Genomic DNA, 19,222 nt, shown 5'->3' with positions numbered 1-19,222 from the left:
AGCCACGGACTGTCAGCCTGCATACAAAAGCACAAAAATGGGGGCAAAAGAAGCAGAACTATTTTCTACAACCACTCTTACAAATGCCCTGGAAGGAAGCATGAAACCACAAATAAAACCCTCAGAGAGTTTAAGATCTGAGCTAATCAGCTAACGATGTGAATGGTAAAGACAGCAGGTGAGACACCACGAGGTGGACTCGTTACCACGGCAGACACCGCTACAGGGATTCACGGCTCATTCAGTTACACGCTGGTAACGATGCAGCTAAAAAAAAAAACGGACAGGAGAGTCTGACAGACAGAAGTGCGATCGAAGAGCAGAACGCTGTGAACGTGATTTCATGTGGGAAAGAGGCACGCGCTCATGAAACCTAAGCCACACAGGAAAGTTATCAAAGGTACTTCAGAGCTGCACACTTGTCACCAAAAACCGTAGGGTCACAGTGTTTCCAGACCCTGATGAGCACAGATGCCCTGGGACCTCCCAAGGGCACCGCGGTGTGTGGCTCGTGGTGTGGCCGTCCCTGCCTCGTGCACAGAGCTGGCATCAAGCACGCGGTCCAGTGCATCATTGAAAGAACCAATTTAAGGTTTCTTTTTTGACTGAATGTCCTATACTCTCCATTTAGGCACCTCTAATGCAAAGGACAGCAGTGACCTCTCTGTAAGTGAGCTACACGCTATGGGGACTATCCACACTACTGCTGTAAAACTGTCTATTCCTAGAAAATAATAATTTTCCCCTTGGAGCTGCTGCGCCCGGCACAGGCCTACGTTGTCCAAAGTTGCACCAGTAAAAGCCCTGATGGGCTCACGACAACACGCTAGGCCGGTCATCGAAACGCCACAATTAACGGGTCTCTGTGCTGAGTGATTACATACTGGCCAGTCTAAAATGTCTCGAGCCTCTGAACGTAACAAGTGAACCTGATTTCCCTCTGGGACAAGACGCCCAACCAAGGCACCTCTGCCGAGTCTGAGGCTGAACTCGGGGGCTGGGGCGGGGGGGGGGGCGCAGCCGGCAGAAGGGTCGGCAAATACTCACCAGCGTCATGACCCCCAGTCTGTCCACCTCCCTGGCGGGGCTGTGTGGGCCCCTTCGCGGAGTGGAGCGCCCGCTGTGCGGAGGGGACGGTCCTGTGAGTGTGGATGTGGGGTGTGGGGGGGCGGCACCCCCAGACCGGAACCGGCCCGGGCTGTCTGAAGTGCTGCTGCCCACCTGGCTCGCAATCTCTTCCGCCCGCTGCTCGGTGCTCTCCTTCTCTTCCTGGATCAGCCTGGAACGAAAGCGGAAGCGCGTGGTCAGCCCCTCGCTGACAGGGAGGGCACCCTGGCCGAGACTGGGGCCCCATGTGACACGGAGCAGCATCGTGGCACACACCGGGCACCTCTGCGGTTCTCTGGCTGTGCTGTTGGCTTCTGGGGGAAGGGACCGAACACCTTCTGCTCCTCCCCCAGATGTCACAAGGACATGCTGAGACCGCGACCCTGGAGAGAACGCCCTGGCTAACGGATGTCACAGTGAAGGGCAGTCTCAGAACTCAATTCCTAGGGTAGAATGGAGTAGTTCCATCATCGTGGGACATGTAGGAAGCCCTCACGGGATGTGTCCCCGACCTTCCGAGTGCGACAGCTCTCTTCAGAGACACTCCCGTCTCCAGGGGCCGGGTACCTAATCTCTTTGTTGATGGCGTCCAGCTGCTCCTGAAGCATCATGGCCAGCGTCTGGGCATCGGCCTGCCCACCGGGTGACAGCAGAGCAGCCGAACTGAAGAGAGTGTCCCTGTCATCTTCGCCATCAGACACATCAACATCACTCTCGAATGCCTGGGCCACGTTTGCCAGCACGCTGGCTTGCTGGGCGCGCTCCCAGTCCTGCTCATTTAGAGTCTGTACCTAAGAAGAGGAAAACGGAATCTCACTGAAGATGGAAAGTAACAGCAGCAGTTATAGGAACTTCAGAGAACTCATCAGAAACTCCACAAGTTTCCAAACAGGAGCCCCAGAGGAACATGGAACAGGCCATGCTTCCAAGCTGCTGGCATCTGCAGGGCAAGAAGCAGAATTTTAGGCGCCGGGCGAAGTGGCAGCCTACGGCCGGGAGGGCCCCCACGCGTACCCGAGGTGGACACGTTTCTGTGATATCGTTTATGTGGTGGGACAACCGGCTCAGATACAAAGTCTGGAAATTAGAGCAGCATCTCGTGGCCAGTCAGCCACGCCGGCAGGAAGTAAAAACGCAGGAGGTCCACGGAGGTTGGGTGCATCTCAATGACCCTGACGCTCACCCGTGTCCTCAGCGACCCTGACGCTCACCCGTGTCCTCAGCGACCCTGACGCCTCCCCTGTGTCCTCAGCGACCCTGACGCTCACCCGTGTCCTCAGCGACCCTGACGCTCACCCGTGTCCTCAGCGACCCTGACGCTCACCCGTGGCCTCAGCGACCCTGACACCTCACCTGTGTCCTCAGCGACCCTGACGCCTCCCCTGTGTCCTCAGCGACCCTGACGCCTCACCTGTGTGCTCAGCGACCCTGACGCCTCCCCTGTGTCCTCAGCGACCCTGACGCCTCACCTGTGTCCCCATGCAGGGACCTGGGAACGGCTGCAGTTTCCCGCCCCACTCCCTGAGGCACCTGCCCCGGGCACCAGGGGCCCCACCGTGCTGTCTGCGGGAGCGGGCGCTTGCAGGCACCGCACCCGGGACCGAGTGCGCGCAGTCCCGAGCGCGTGCAGTCCCGAGCGCGCGCAGTCCCGAGCGCAGGCGCCAGCAGAGGCTCTTCCTGCCCTCTTCCCTCCATACCAACACTCGTTCCCCCTCTTCAGTCTCGGGGGGTGCTGCGCCCCCCACCCCCGGGGACAGCCCCACCTGTAGGCACGAGGCCTGGCCCTCAGTGTACTCAAGGACATCCTTCTGCCCTCTCTCTGCATAAATCAACTTTCTACCGGTTTCTTCACATCAGGCTAAAATGAGTTCTCCCTTCTCCCTCCAAACTAACGGGACAGAAACCACAGAATTCTTACCGCAGGGGTCCTTCCAGCTGCCACTGTGACTTTGCTCCCAGCCAGAGTACAGGCTCCCCGGAAGGCGGGCCTGCTCCGTCTACACATCCTCGCCTCGCAGTGGAGCCTGTCGCAAGCAGGCTCCCCCAGAACTGGTCTCGGCTCGTCAGCTGCCCTTGACCTGTCCCCTCCCCTGAGCACTTGGGGGTTTCCCCCACCTGATGTCATTGCTCTGTCTCTGCCTGTTCTGTCTCCGTCTCCCCAGCTTGTGCACTGGGAGCGCCCAGAGCTCTATTCTTGGACCTCGGGTCTATCCACAGGTGCCCACTTGGTGACTTTACCTTGCCTGTGCCTCTAGATGCCACAAGCGGCCCTGGTCTCAATCCTTCTCCCCAGTTAAAGCCTCCTCAGGCCCAGACTGGCATATCCAACTGCTCAGCAGACCTGTCCCCTTGGGTGTCCGCTGGGCTTGCTGACCCGTGAGCCAGGCGGAGGCCCCACGCTAGCCTCCACGACCCTGTGGTTCTTACCACCTCAGGAGACAGACTTCCTGTCAAGAGGTCACGTTGCGAGGAACTGAGGCCTCCACCACAGCCAGGCAAGGGCACCAACCCCAGGTGGGTGTTCCAGTGGCCCAAACTCTGGAGACCTGAAGCCAGAAGCACCCTGCTCAACCCTCCTAATTTCAAGGACACTGTGAACTACTGAATGTTCATTTCAAGCCACTAGGCACCACAGCAGTGTGTTAAACAGCGGCAGATGATGGACACACGTGCCGCATCTGACTCCACTGGCCGCCCCTCGCCACACCGTGCGCGCAGAGGATTCTGCCTCTCGTCCGTCCGTCCGTCCGTCCACACTGCTGCAGCGCCGGGGCTCCAGTACGCCAGGTTGAAACCCGCTCAGGGAGGACGCGGACTCAGAATACAGACCCGTCTACAAAGACACATGCTGCCGACCACGGATGTCTGTAAGCTTCCGAATGTGAATTCTTTGTGCTTAAGGATGAACGTATGTGTTTACCCTTAACGGTTCAGGCCTGTACTAACTGGCGCTGTGCTGTGCTTCACCATAAGTCACACTTCACCCGCTTTCCCACTCTTTAAAAAGAAAAGAAGCCCTAAGAGTAGACTCTGAGCCGGCAAAAGAAGAACAGGGACCAGGGGTGGGGGGCCAGAGACTGTGACCTGTCAGCACTGTCGCTCTGGAAGGGCGTGCCAGTCAGAGGACACGGCAGGTGACACTCAGGGAGGTGTGGGGGTGCTGGGAGCCCACGGGGGACGGAGGTCCTTGCCTTGGAAGGCTCATCTCGCAGAGCAGCCAGACGGCCCTTCTGGGGGCGCCGTAACACTGCACCGCTGCTGTAGGAGTCCGTGGGGCCATCTGCCACAGGGAACCGGAAATCGGGGACACTGCCCAAGTGCGGCCGGCTGAGACAAGGGAGAAGAAGAAAAGGTCGTCACTGGAGGAAAAGTAAACCGTGAGCTCTGTCAGCCAAGCTGGAACCTGTCAGTCGGAAGATGATTTCACCAAAAAAGGCCTCTCCAAGGAGGGTATCTGTTCCCCGTCTCCCCAACAGCCCGCTGCCCATGCCCCGCAGAGGGTGCCCCAGCAGGCGCGACACCTGGACGCCCAGGAAAGCAGGGCGGACGCCCCGCACGGGCAGGTGAGCGCGCCACGGCCCGGCGGTCTGAGAGCCGGAGGACAGGTGCGCTCTCCGGCTCAGAACCCGCCGCCAGGCCCGCTGTCCTGCATTCCCGCGCCCCCGTCCCCCGAATGATGAGCAAGCGCACCGACCCGTCACGCCGGCCTTCAACTGCCATCGTCCCACTTGTGCCAAGGCCCACGGTGTGAGGCCTAGCGACCACAGGGACTCCCCCAGCTGCTACTAGCAGCCGTCTTAGGGCGCCGGGGGCAGAAGCGTTCCGAGCCCCCACTCGCGGCTTATGTGCACAGGGTGTGGCGGCCACCCGGTGTTTCTGGTCAGAAGCACAGGCGTGTGTGCAGTCGGGCCGACAGACAGCCCGCGCCCTGGAATGAGCAGTCCCGAGGAAAGGCCGACGGAGCCCGGGGCACCAGAGAGCAGAGCTGCAGCGGGCCGTCAGCGGCTCCCCTCGGCAAAGGCTCTGGAGAGAAACTGGCGAGCAGAGATGAAGGAGTGTGGCAGCCCAGAGCCCGCACGCTTGGCCTTGGCCACGGGTTCACCCCTGTGCCCGGATGCTAGCCCGGAGTCCAGTGGCTCCTTGTTCTCTAGGAGAGGAGTGGCTGCCTGCGCTTTCAGAAACCTCAAGATCCTGGGAGACAGGACCCACCTGTGATCAACCCACCTGTGATCAACCCACCTGTGATCAGCCCACCCTGTGATCAGGGTCAACTCAGGAGGGGCCGCCGGCACCTCCCCCCCGTCTGCAGATGGGGCCGCTCGGACGGGCCGCCTCCTCCACTTGTGCTCCACGCACCTCCCTCTGGTTTTTATTTTTTATTTTTTTAAGATTTTATTTCTTTATTTGACAAAGAGAGATCACAAGTAGGCAGAGAGGCAGGCAGAGAGAGAAGGGAGAAAGCAGGCTCCCTGCTGAGCAGAGAGCCCGATGCGGGGCTTGATCCCAGGACCCTGGGATCATGACCTGAGCCGAAGGCAGTGGCTTAACCCACTGAGCCCCCCATGCACCTCCCTCTGGTTTGTAAAGGAATGCCTGCGTTCAGTGTGGCCTGAGGATCCTGCTGGCCACAACCTCCCTTCTCTTCCTCTAGTCCCTGCTTCCCGAAGCTGCCCGCTTACATCCGGCAGTTCGAGGACGGCTCTCTGGGGCCACGGCACGTCACGAGATCGGTGGGAGCTACACGCACGAAACCCTGCGTGTGATGTGGGGTGGCACACGGACCCTCCAGGGGTCACGAGTGTCACCTAATTCCGATCCCCTTCTGCGGCTCACTTCCTCCCAAGCCCGCCACCCTGCATCAGGTTGTATCCCTAAACTGTGTCTCATTGGCCCCAACTGTGTGTGGGAGCCTGTCTGTCACCTCTCTCCTGCTCTGCAACCTAGACATCTCCTTCTGCTGGAGAAGATCACGTGGACAAGACGGGGGGGGGGGCTGCACCTGCTGGCCCCCAGCCATCTTTCCAACCCCATCCTCCACGTCCCGCCTGTGCTTTCCGCGACACGTCTGTCCCACAGCGCCTACCAGCCTCTCGTCGGCCACGGGGGGGGGGGGGGGGGCCTCTCCACGAGACCACTGGAAACACACCCTCCGCCGCACCCATCCCCGGACCACACAGCCGCCTGGGATCCTGGCCACTCCTCCCGCCCTCCATCCTTCACGTTTGCTAACACACCCAGAACAGGCAGACACACACAGACTCCTGTCGTCCCACCGTCCCACGGTGCCACCCCTCAGGTTTCCACAAGGCCCCTTCCCTTCATACTCCAACTTCCGCCAGCGCGGCGGGCGCCGTGTCCGCCTCCTCACACACACACCTTCAAGCGGGAGCAGCGCCACTCGTAACCCTGGCCTCCCACTGGCGAGGCTCTCCGTCAGCAAACCAAGAGCCTGCTCTGCGTCCCGATCCTCCGGCGCTCTGCCCCATCTGCATCCACTCCTGCTCCTCCTCGAAGCTCTCCCTCCGGGGCTTCCCCACACAGGGACAGCTTCCGGCTCTGCCTCTCTGGGACTCCACCTTCCCTGAAGCGTCCCCCCCTTCCTACATGCAGGCCCCAAGGGGACAGCCACAAGATACCCCCGACCTTCCCGAGAGCCCACGCCTGTGATCGCGGAAACACCGGAGCGGCCTGCGTGCGCCCGCTTCCCGCAGACTGAGGAGGCTCACTCAGCCACCCAGCAGCTCTCGGTCCAGGGCGACTTTCACGTGATGACTTTTTGCCACAATGGGGCAAACAAACCCCCAACACCTTCGTGGGACTGACAGCCTGCAGGATACAGGGCGACCTGCTCGGCTCCGGGGCCAGCTGACCCCCTCCCACAGCCGCTGACTCCAAGCTGTCCCAGGAGACTTAAGGCAACCACACATCATTCTCCTTCAATCCCTTAAAGAACGTGAAAAGCTACAAGCACTAAGCCAAGCCCAGGAACTCAAGGCACCCCTCACAATTCTGGCTGTGCGGCCGCTCCCCAGCAACCCCACCGGCCTTGCGGGGGGCTCACTGCTCCCAGGGGCACAGGGACCTCCTCTGACACACTAGGCTTAGGCTCCGTCCTCCGGGACCCACACCGTCAGTGCTACACTCTGGGGGCCTGCAAATTCACCCGCCCATGCACAGACTGATCATTCCCTACCTTCTGAACCCCCTCCCACAGCTGGGAGCTTGGCCAAGGACAGGACTCCCAGTCCCTCAGGTGCCCAAACCCAACCCTCTGCTCCCGTCTGCCACTAAGCGAGCTTCCAGCTCCGCATGACCCAGGAACACTCTTGTGGATGCACATCAGGTCCTAAAACAGGGATGTGTGAACTGGTTCACGTGAGGCCCGTGGCTCCTCCAGCCCGTATTTGCGGTCTGGTTCAGGTCGGACACGCAGTGAGGGGAAGCGACCCTCGCCTCACCCAGAACATCCCCGTGAACTGGTCCGTGTCATACCCGTGATGAAGGGACGCGCCTCTCAGCCGCGTCTGGTCTAACTCCGCTCTCAGCGCCTCCACGTTGAGGACAAGCTGATCCTACAAGAGAGCAGAGGACATCGACTGTGGCCACCTCTTGTGGGACTCGAAATGACAAGAGACTGTGACAACAGACTCTTAACCCGGAGCCCACGCTGCTGGTCGCCAGAGGGGAGGCAGCCGGGCAGGTGTGGCATCGATGAACGGGGTGCGGAGGGGACACGCAGGAGCTTCCAGTTCGCGATCGTACGTCACGGGGGTGGAAAGTGTGGCCCAGGACACACGGCCAGTGATCCCACAGACACTCGTGGGGATGGGACATGACCGCAGCGGTGGTGCGCACCGAGTGACGTACAGACTCGAGAGTCTGTGCGCTGTATACCCGCAACTGTCCGAACCCTGCAGGTTAATGAGGCGCCAATTAAAAAGTAGAGAAAAGTGACTTGTGTCACGCGTGGTCACACGGGCTCACGACCACAGCAGGGTGTCTATAGCGGTCATAAACACCCAACGTTTAATTTCAAGCAAGTGTTCTCCAAGAGTCCTTAGGTCAACAGGAACACTCGGGTCACCAAATTACCTTCAACCCTGGCAGACAGAGCAGTGAGCTCTCAGTCACAGCCAGCCTTTAGAGGAGAAACACCAGACCGTGAACGATGACTAACTTTGCAGCAAGAAGTGGAACTTTCTGGGTGGTGGGGAGAGCTGGGCCCGCGCTCTACTGCGCAGTCTCCTGTTCTTGTCTTGCTTGGGGCGTCCGGAGCCCAGCCTTGCTTCTGTCCACGCAGAACAGTGCGGGAAGCCGACAGAAGTCTCAGGGCACCCAAGAGCTCACTAGCCGCGCTGTCCCCCCGCATCGGCCGCACCGCCCGCATTGCTTCTCCTTATGGCTGTAAACGCGGCTGCGAGCAAACGTTAGGTGACCCCAGTGCCTCCCGCTGACCTCCCATTGGCCAGCACCGCACCACATGAGAGGTTTACGGGAACATTTCCACTTCTAAATGGACCAGAAAGGACTGGAAACCTTCACTGAGCTGTAGAGCTCAGGGCAGTGGCCCCAGTAGCAGCCCCCAGATCGGCTCTGCTCCTAGCCCGGTGGACCCCCAAAGAAGTCAGAGAGGAAAGTACCTTATCGTGTTGTGCCTCTTCTAACTGCTTCTTCGCAGTTTCAACTTCTCGCAACAGAGAATTCTGAAAAAGATGCAGACGGAGCTTTGGTGCTGGTTCTTGAAAATGTCCCATGCGATATAGTATGGCCACACTTTTGTGTAAAATAATACGGTACCACAGAAAAGGAACGGGCCACAGGACCACGCCTATCAGCAGGCCACATGCCCACAGAGCAAAGCGGACAATGACGTTGTCATTGTAACAATATGTTCGCATCAAATCTCTACACTGATCGATTCTCTAAACGGACAAGCTCGTGGAGTAAGTTTTTTAATCAGTTGAAGCAGTTTGTACTAGCTTCTAGGCTTTGTAATTCATCAGTCACTTGGGAATCCTGACGTTAAGGGTCAAATGTATAATTCAATCTCAGATAAAAATATTCCTACACGAGGGTTGGCCCATAGGTGTGGTAACTGCCCTACACAGTAATAATGAGTTTCATTATGGGTTCTACGTAGAACAAATGTGTCATGTAATCAGCCGTGATCACTGGTGTCTCCGAGATGAGCGTGATCCAAGTGCCAACCTTAGGAAAGATTCTGGGCCCAACCTGAGGGAGGTGGCTGTAGCCAGAATAGGCTTTATCAAGCCGGAATCCAAGTGTCGCCACCAGAGTTTCTCTGACATAGGTTCTAGGACGCGCCTGCATCCAGTTACAGCTCGAGCACTTCCATGATGACAGTAAGAGCCCAGGCTCAGACTTTTTCCAAACCAGATGAAAAGAGAGAAGGCAGGAGATGAAAAAGGAGAATGTCTGTCTTTGGTGGATTAAAGCCCTTACGGAACACTGGGCTCCTACAGTGTCATCTTCCCAAGCGGGACAGAAATTCGTCCCTGAGCAAGAGCATCACGGCTGAGGGCAGAACACAAAGTTTCGTGCAGGGCTGGTGGATGAGGCCACATCTGGCCACTGCCCGGTGCGAGAAATCAAGGGTCCCTGGCACACGGCACACCCACTTGTCCCCTACAGTCCGTGGCTGCTTTTGTGCTAATTACTGACAGCAGGTGGTTATTTTACACAAGTCTACACAAGTATTTGCAATTAGTAAAAGCCTCCGATCCCTACAATTCTGGCCCTTTACAGACCCAGTTTACAGACTCCTGCTCTGGATGGAGAGTTAATACCCATGGCAGGCGAGGACAGGACGCTGACAAGTCCGTTCAGTGAGTGGGTCAAGTCTGTCCTGTTTCCACGTCAGAGAATAACTCCTGCCTCCGCTACCGGCTGTCACCTGCCATTCTGCACTAGTCCCCAGGAGCAGAATGGGAGCGCTCTCCTGTGGAGGGCGGGGGCCCCCCGGCCATGCTCGTGATGTCCCACCTTGTCCTCCAGAGCAGCCATTCTCTCCTTGAGATGGAGCTGAAGCCTCTCGTTGGATTCCGAAAGAAGCTTGTCCACCGTGTCTGACAGACGCTTGTTATGCTCCTCATTCATTTTTTCTCTCTGTCTCGCCTAAGACCGAGGAAACAAAAGATTACAAACTCCAAGGAAAGGTAGGCCCCATAGTTTGGCTACTGCAGACACTGCTGCTCTAAATACCGGGTGCAGGTGCCCCTTCGAGTCACTATGTTTGTAGCTTTTGGATGAACACCTAGTAGTGCAACGGCTGGGGCGCAGGGCAGCCCTGTTTTAAACTTCCTTTTAATTTACTGTTTCCCAGAGTGGCAGCGCCAGTTTGCATTCCCAACATCGACAGACAAATGAACAGAGAAGATGTGCTGTGTGTGTAGACAATGGAACGGTACTCAGCCACCAAAATGAATGCAATCTCGTCCCTTGCAATGACGTGGACGGAACTAGACAGAGGGTATTATGCTAAAGGAAATAAGTCAATCAGAGAAAGACAAATACCATATGATGTTACTCACGTGGAATCTAAGAAACAAAACAGATAAACACAGGGAAGGGAGGGAAACACAAGACGAAATCAGAGAGGGCGACAAATCACGAGAGACTCCTAACTCTAGGGAACAAACTGATGGCTGCTGGGGGGGTGGGGGGTGCTGGGGTGACTGGGGGACAGGCATTACGGAGGACAGGAGATGGAGAGCGCACTGGGTGTTACATGCAACTGATGAATCACTGACCTCCACCTCTGACACTAATAATGCACTATAGTGTTAACTAAACTGAATTTACATTGAAACATTTTTAAAGAAGAATAAAGCGTGTGATCAGTGTTTCCAAAATGCCACAGACTAATGGCGTGACTCACTCGCGTGCGGCCCTGTACGGGTCCGTCCCACTGCCACCCTCGGGGCACTCGGCACCAGCACGGACATATCAGTGCAGAGAAACGCAGGGACAAGTCCCCAAGACCATTAATTAGAAGGTTTCTGTTAAAGCACTCACAGGGCTGCAGGCCCGTCAGGAGTTACTAACAGATGACTCGGGAGGCAGATTTACATGCAAGAACTGGCGTATTTTTAAGGGGATCAGCTTATCTACACACGCGGGAAGGAATTTTCCTGTGTGTAAACAGAAGCTTGGGTCTGGATTTGGGGTAGGGGGGAGGTTGAACCAATTTACAAAGCAAAAGTTTAAAAAAAACCCACTTTGGAGAAAACTTCAGCGGCAGCAGAGACTTGCAGCTGCTTTTCTGTCTGTTCGTACTTCCCCTGAATGTTCTATAATGAAAATTTATGTTCAAAGATTATGACTAATTACCTCAAGGAATTTAAGAACGTAGTAACAAAGTTGATAGTCTGTGTTTGCCAAACCATCACCCATTTCCTGGTTTACAGAGCTTGTGCTGGCCCCTATCCTGAAGGAAGACAAGACCTAAGGCGTGGGAACAGGAAGTGCTCAGGGCGGCAGTCGGGACGGTGTCCGAGAGCATCACCTGAGTTGGGGACAGGGCTCAGCAGGTTCTCCCGGGCAGAGGGGACAGGGTGGAGAGGGGCTGTCCAGGCGTGTCGCCCATGTAGGAGGAGTGGGCCCACAGAGACTGGACAACCGCGTCAAGTCCTCTGTGCTGGCCTCCTCCTCTCTACAACATGGGTGCTGGCACCTCTCTTCTTGCAAGGATGAAACAGCACAGAGAACCCCGCCGCGCACACAGCAACTACGAAATGACCCACCCCACCCCACCCCACAGAAAGGAAGCGGTGGTTGAGGATTTTTAAAGCAAAACAGCAGAAAAGTTGGCTTTGAACGGCCTGAGCTATGAAAGAACCCCCATCTCCACACGTGTCCGTTCCGACGACAACCCAGGCCCAAGAAGCAGTGAGTCCATCCCCGAACAGCTAAAGTCTAACCCTCTACCAGGCGAGCGTCTGCCCGTGTGCACGTGTGTGTGTGTGATATGCCGGCCAGGGCTGCCTAAGCGGCGGTCCTGTGGCCAGAGGCAGAATTCTCACTTCAGGGGGCGCCTGGGGGGCTCAGCTGGTTAAGCCTCTGCTTTTGGGTCAGGTCATGATCTCAGGGTCCTGGGATCGAGCCCTGCATCGGGCTCTCTGCTCAGCAGGGAGCCTGCTTCCTCCTCTCTCTCTGCCTGCTTCTGTGCCAACTTGTGATCTCTGTCAAATAAATAAAATCTTAAAAAAAAAAGAATCCTCACTTCCCATGAGCTTGTGTGTGATCTTTGGCAGCCCCTGGCCAGGCACATATGCTTCTGGTGAAAACAAAATCTGATGGCCTTGAACTGCAGGCCTACGGCTAGGGGCCAGCTGACTGGGGCCGTGGCCTGGTTGGCTTGAGTTTCTCCACACGGACACATGAGCAACTCCTCCAGTGAAAACTCTCTGGGGATTCAGCAGATGCGCTCCCCCTCCCTACCACAGCTCAAGGACGGTCGTCCTCTTCTCAGGAGAGCTATCCTGGCCGGTGCCTTTATGTCTTGAGCGAGACTTCAGGACTTGAGGATCAAGGTCAGGCCCGTGACCTGACTTCAGGACCTCAATGTCATGGCCTAGGCGAGCAGACTAATCCTCTAGGAGCCCCAGCCAGCACCTGCAGTTTGGCTGAGGGGCACCTGTGAGATCCCACCTGCACGCGGAGCAGCTCTCCTGATGAGCCAGCGAGAGCGGTGGGACATGGGGTCCCTGCACCCCAGCAGCACTGCCCCGGGGCACCGGTCTCGTCCCCCACCACCAATGCTGACGTGACATGGTCTGTGTGAGGGGTGCACCCACCAGCAGACAGCTGGCAGAGGAGGCCACAAACTCTACACCTGATGGAGTCAAGAAGGGGACCAGTGTCTGGGTGGGGAGAAGCGGGAAACAAGGCGCCCCCTCCCCCAGCAGCGCCCGGCGCGCAGCCCGTGTGCCCAGACACGCACCCGCTGCAGCTCCTGGTTCTTCTCCTCCAATTGGGCCTCCATCTGCCGGAGCCTCTCCTCGATGTTGCCGTGCCTCTCCTCGGCCTGTTGGCAAAGACACCGTCAGCCCCACGCGCGGCCCCATCCGTGCCACATGCTGCGCACCAGCCGGAACAGCCACAAGCGCGACATGCTCTGTGCGGGGCTCACATACCGCCGGGCGGGGTGGCCTCTCCTCCCGCCCGGATCGCACTCTGTGCGGCCGTACGCGCTGCAGCGCCAAGCACCAGGCCACTGAGGCCCAGCCGGGCCACTGCCAGCCTCTTCCCGTGCAGAGAGGCCTCCCCGCAGCCCGGCCCGGCCGGGGGCTGTCTCCCGGGCTCGCTCAGCACAGACAGCAGGAAGCGGCAAGCAGCAAGGAGCCGCGCACGCGCTACCTTCCTAAGCTGGGAAGTGAGTTCGAACAGTCTAGCTTCCTTAGCGGCACAGCTTCCCGAAGACAAGAGGTCAGGCTACAAGGCCGACCAGGGACAGAAGCGATGACAGGGGGAGAAAAGAAACGGAGACTTAACACGCAGATCACAGAGGAGAGGAAAGGAGAGGCTGTTACAAGCTGGTAGCCACGAGCCTGCTCTTAGGCACGGTCCTGTAAGCCCCTGATACCGTCTGCCCGAGCCAAGGGCAGCCTTCGAGAACAGCACCTGGGACCGTCCTGCCCCCTTTTCCCCGGGGCCCCCACAAACCGGAGCCAGGCGAGACGTGAGGACTGGCGGGCGCTCCCTGCGGGCTCCCTCGCCAGGGGGCACGCGACCGCGCTCTGCCTGCTGGGTGCCTGCGCCCTGGGAGGCTGGGCTGCTCTCTGGGATTTGTGCTTCCTCTTCCCACGCGGACCCCCCGACCTCAGCAGCCACCACATCACAGCTGGACACTGCGTCCTTGCCTGCTGGCGCCCACCTCCCACCACCCCGTGGATGCCGAGGACTGGGAGGCAGGGCTGTGTCGCCCACATGCTGGCCCGTTCTCTCTCAAACCCGTGAATGAGTTAAAGAGTTCGGTATTATATACTTATTTGGATCACCTTCAAAAGAGAACAGGATTTCCATTTTTCTGGGAAAAATCGATCCTTTCTTTTTAAAATAATCTCTCCACCCCACGTGCGGCTTCCCCTGACAGCGGCGAGACCGAGAGGCGCACGCTCTGGCGGCCGAGCCAGCCAGGCGCCCCGACCCTTGCTTTAGCCAAAGCTCGTGTCTCGAGCTCTGAGGTATGGACTCGAATCCCCGAGCAGCAGTGAGCGTCGGAACGAGCCCTCCGGAACCAGTGCAGTTCGCATCTGACAAAACGGGGGAAATCAACGCAGGGAGAACGAAAACCAGGACGGCTGCTGACGCTGAAAAAGCACGCGACCTCAGACAGAAGCGCGCGGGACACGGCCCCGAACTCCTTCCTGGGCTCGGACACGCCGACACGAGGAACAACGGTGACTAGGGCTCGCGAACCCAGCACCATCCAACTCCAAGTCCCGGCCCGGGCCCCGAGGGACAGGCAGCCCACCTTGGAGAGCGCGGCCACCCTCTGCGCCAGCTCGGCCTCCACCTCGGGGAGCGTCTCAGCCTTCCGCAGGGTCTGCTGCAGCTTCTGCTCGGCGAGCTCCAGGCGCTCCTGCAGCTGCCGGTTCCTGTCCTCGGTCTAGGAGGGAAGCAAAGTGTCACAGCGCAGCCCGTCTGCCGGCCGCTCCTACGTTTGATGCAACGAAACGAGACCTAAGCGTGAGAGCTACTGAATGAGCTGACAGAAGCCCACTGTTTTGGTAGCTGCTTCCGAGTACGATTTTTCTTCCTGCGAGGAACATACACCAACTTTCTTGGGCCTGATTTCAACGTGCAAAACACCTGTTGCCAAAGCACTGCTCTTCCTAAACATCTTCAACCAAGTCTCTAAATAGAGATTTTATTTATTTATTTGACAGAGAGAGATCACAGGTAGGTAGAGAGGCTGGCAGAGAGAGAGAGAAAGAGAGAGAGGAGGAAGCAGGCTCCCTGCTGAGCAGAGAGCCCGATGTGGGACTCGATCCCAGGACCCTGAGATCATGACCTGAGCCGAAGGCAGCGGCTTAACCCACTGAGCCACCCAGCACCCCCAAGCCTCTAAATAGAAAAAAGCTCCCAGGCATTAAAGAGAACCCGCGTTCTGTAGAAGCTGGCTCGTTCTTCTGGACAACTTAAGGAAAGAAGGTTCGGTCCTAAACCTGCTTAAAAAATGCGAAGGCCTCGCCCTTCACAGACCGTGGGAGTGTAAGCCACACGCAGCTCACACGACCTCAGAAGCGCAGGCCTTCTAAGAGCTCACCTAATGAAATGCTAGTCATGTTATTTTCGTAACTGAGTATTCCTTAAAAACACTCTCGTTCTAAGAAACATTTTTTTAATGAAGAAAATTCAAACAAGACTGCTCCTTTAAAGAAATTTTAAGAGGCTCCTGGGTGGCTCAGTGGGTTAAAGCCTCTGCTTTCGGTTCAGGTCATGATCTCAGGATCCCGGGATTGAGCCCCGCACTGGGCGCTCTGCTTAGCAGGGAGCCTGCTTCCCCCTCTCTCTGCCTGCTGCTCTGCCTACTTGTGATCTCTGTCTGTCAAATAAATAAATAACATTAAAAAAAATTTTTTTTAAATCATGGATAAGCCAAGGTTCCTGAGAGCCCAACACCTGCTCGCGTGCGGGCTCCTTCTTTCTCCTGTGCATGCGTGTCTGTGTTTATCTGTACGCGCCCTCGGAAGACATAGCACACTATACGCAGTGTTTTGTCGTCTACCTTTTACTGTCTTACATGCTCTGGAAGAGCACCGCACAATGTAATGCTGAATGGTTTCCTAGTATCTTACTTTTTATTACTATCTTGGACCTAACGATACACTTTACAACATACCAGACAAGCTCACTTTGTTTCCAAGAGGCTGGCTTTGGCTCTCCTGCTAACTCCGGATGACCTGAGCAGGGCAGAGAAGCCAGTGTGGCTTCCCAATCACGGGAGGGACCCATTTCTGCACCTGCCATTCACCCCCATTCCAAGTACCAACAAAAGGGGCCAAGGGCCTCCACACTCTCCGCCGTTCCCTCCTCCTCTGATAGAAATGCTAACATGCACCAGATTAATGTGCAATGAAAAAACAAAGCAGAGCAAAGAATGGAGGTTGCGTAAAATCCTAAATAAGTAAAAAGTTACAAGTTGAGGTAACCAAGTTCTTAAACTTGGTTTATTTCCTAAGATTATAAAATTTCCTAAGATCATAAAAACTTTACACTGAGACTTGATTTCCAACACAAAAGTCACAGGAAAAAGGTCTTTAACTTCATCAGTAATAGACGAAAGTCGAATGAAGTTCGACGAAAGCCAGTACCTGCCGATGCATAGAGTCCTTATTTGCAATCTCATTTTCAAGTTTATCGTTGAGGTCATGCACAGAGGTGGCTTCGCGCTGTGCTGCGAGGTAGCGTTTCTCGAGAGTAGTGATCCTTTCCTCCATGTCCTCCTTCTGGGCCAGGGCCTACGTCAAGTATTTCAAAGGGAAAAAAGGCAAATAATTAACGTATGCACATTAATATACTCCACACACAAAAACCAGACTCAATCTTGATTTTCAAAGTCAAATATAAAACCAGTGTCCTCAAAACTGAGAGGTGCCAATGCCTCCAATACAAATGAAAACATACTTACCTCAAACATCCCAAGCCCCTACATGACCAATGAAGACTCAGCTGTCGTAAGACTACATCTGGCCACTAAGTGTACCAAGCTTACTCTTTCCTACATGACGCTATAAAGGAAACGCAGAATCAAATCTCCCCACACGGCAAGAATGCCGGGCGCTGAAGGTGCGAGCAATGAGGCACGGCCTCTACCGGCCCCGGCACCAGCGGGCTTTCCACGGAGCAGGCGGCGGCCTCTCCCAGACAGATCAGGGGATGCAGCCGTCATTCCCCTGCATAAAGGCTGGATGAAACGGCAGCCAATCACCCCAGAACTGGAGCACTGCTATCGATCAACGGAAGCAAAACGCCACGTCTGCCGTCACTGGAAGCCACCGTCTGAGGCCCATCCCGCAGCGAAGTTCACCCTGGGGGGGTCTGACGCAGGAAGTGGGCCCAGAACCTTCCGCCCCGCCTTCCTGTCCCCCACCCTAAAGATTCATCTTAGGTCCCTCCCTGTTTACTGAGGAACTTACGTCAGCGAAGTCTTAGTATTTCAAGTGAGGAGTCTTAAAAAGAGAATTTCACAATTCTCTGCATACTAAACTCAGCTACAGAATCTCCTACCTTTGCTAAAGAAAAATACAACTAGGTAGGCTGTATGACCCCCACAAATATCTTTCTTTGTTTTAATTAAACTCTTGGGTGAAGTGAGGCCGGCTCTGCTACTGCGCAGAAAGGAAGCCCGTGCGACCACGTCCGAGGGTGTGACAGGTCCTCCTGCAGCCCGGGGGGTGGGGGTCGGCGGGGTGTCGGGGAGAGATGACTGTCTGTCTACAGGGACAGCGTAGAGGGAGCGACAGGTGGGGGCGCCAGAGAAAGCATCCTGCCCTCTACCTGTTTTGTAAACATGATCCGATTCCCATAAATCACTGCACACGTGGAAACCAGTACCCATCTACCGGGTCTGACAGCAGGACCCTGGGGACCCCAGTGTGAGCAAGGCCCACTGCCCAGTGGGTCTGACCACCGACGTCTGAGAGCACATGAGCCCTCTGGGCGCTGCAGGTCGGAAAGCTCGGACGGCGGCCAGCGCGCGCCCTCCACCGTGTGAGGCCCACATCAGTGCACGGACTAGCAGCACGGCAGACACGGACGCCTGCACCAGAGTGAAACACAAGCGTGACGGAGAAGAGATCCAGACGGCCGACTCTGCCGAGGGGAGACGTGCACACACAAGGGTCCCCCCGAGCACCCGCGTTCAGCTGGACCACGGCGCGGCGATGCCCCGTCACTCACTTCGCGGACATCGCGCTGTAGCTTGGTGTTGGCTTCCTCAGACTTGATGAGGTCCTTCCTGGCGGTGTCCAGGTCCTCCTCCAGCTCCGCCACGTGACCGGAGAGCGCGGCCAGGCGCTCCTTCATCCGGCTCTGCTCCTCTGACTGCTTGTCTATGATTTCCTGGAGCTCGAGGACTTTGGCAAGGTCTTCCTCGTGGCTTAAAGAACCGTCAGAAGATCTCTGGGGGGGGAAAAAATCCTTGAATAGCCTTGTTTGGTGAGTTAAGGGACAGAGCCCTTCCCGGAAAGAGTCAAGTGGCCCAATCTATGCCAGGGTCGGCTCCCACGGCCCTCGGGAGCACACAGAGGACATCGGGGAAAGACACAGACACTAAGGACTTGCCTTTCCGTTTGTGCTTGGCGTATTTTCTTGCTCGTGGTTCATGTCAAGCACTCCGTCGGTTAACGTTTTTTTCTGATTATTCTGTTCTTTAAGAATCATTAGCTAAAAGCAAAGAATTGAACACAGAGTGAGGAAATAAAGAGAAATTCCTCTCGGAAAGATGCAACTACAAACTGTAAACATGGGACTGGGCAGCACACACGGTGATGTTGTCTAGCCTGAACACAACTGGGTCAGCAACTAGGTCAGTGCTCTCGACTGGACGATGGGGACATAAGGGACCGTGTGACCCAGCGCTAAGAGCCTAGTGCTGGTCACTGCAGTGGCCCAAGAGGCTGGCTCGCTGGTCAGAAAGAGCAGTGACGCCTGATGGCCAGCACTGCAGGCTTCCTGCTTCTTATGAAAACAAGGGATAAAAATTAGAGTCCCTCTAATCAAATTCCCTGGTGATTGACGCAGCTTACCTCTTTGTGTGTGGCCCCGAGTTCTTCTTCTAACAAGCTACACCTTTCAAGAGCTACTCGTAACCGCTCCCTCACCTGGAAACAGAGGGTTGAGTGTGTACGTGTTCTTGTGGAATTGCTTCTTAACGTAAAGTCACCCTTGGGACCCATTTGCGTAAGGAAACATGACAGAATGGCTTCAATGTCTTTCACTGATGTTAATGTCAAGAAAACTGGCTTGCTGGGGCGCCTGGGTGGCTCAGTCAGTGAAGCATCTGCCTTGGGCTCAGGTCATAATCCCTGGGTCCTGGGATCGAGTCCTGCATCTGGCTCTCCGGTCAGCGGGAAGCCTGCTCCTCCCT

General features: G+C 56.5%; 1 protein-coding gene across 6 annotated transcripts in view; it reads right to left on the bottom strand.

Annotated features, from left to right (window-relative positions):
• PPFIA1 (PTPRF interacting protein alpha 1) overlaps positions 1–19,222 on the bottom strand; it is a 69,121-nt gene that overhangs the window by 27,551 nt on the left and 22,348 nt on the right. For 3 of the 6 annotated variants that reach the window (XM_082749148.1, XM_082749147.1, XM_082749146.1), the window contains exons 5-16: positions 18,882–18,956; positions 18,418–18,519; positions 18,034–18,255; positions 16,446–16,592; positions 14,603–14,737; positions 13,070–13,153; positions 10,111–10,242; positions 8,748–8,810; positions 7,600–7,679; positions 4,299–4,434; positions 1,675–1,898; positions 1,048–1,279 (exon numbers count right to left, since the gene is read on the bottom strand). In XM_082749148.1, the coding sequence (XP_082605274.1) occupies positions 1,048–1,279; positions 1,675–1,898; positions 4,299–4,434; positions 7,600–7,679; positions 8,748–8,810; positions 10,111–10,242; positions 13,070–13,153; positions 14,603–14,737; positions 16,446–16,592; positions 18,034–18,255; positions 18,418–18,519; positions 18,882–18,956 (1,632 nt within the window). Of the gene's footprint in view, positions 1–1,047; positions 1,280–1,674; positions 1,899–4,298; positions 4,435–7,599; positions 7,680–8,747; positions 8,811–10,110; positions 10,243–13,069; positions 13,154–13,485; positions 13,561–14,602; positions 14,738–16,445; positions 16,593–18,033; positions 18,256–18,417; positions 18,520–18,881; positions 18,957–19,222 lie in introns of all 6 variants that reach the window. The other 3 variants (XM_082749144.1, XM_082749145.1, XM_082749149.1) reach the window with 2 other exon arrangements.

This window comes from Mustela nivalis (assembly GCF_964662115.1).
Source record: "Mustela nivalis genome assembly, chromosome: 9".
NCBI classification, from domain to species: Eukaryota; Metazoa; Chordata; class Mammalia; order Carnivora; family Mustelidae; genus Mustela; species Mustela nivalis.
Note: the sequence above shows the minus strand (reverse complement) of the source record. Positions and strands in the feature narration are given on the sequence as shown.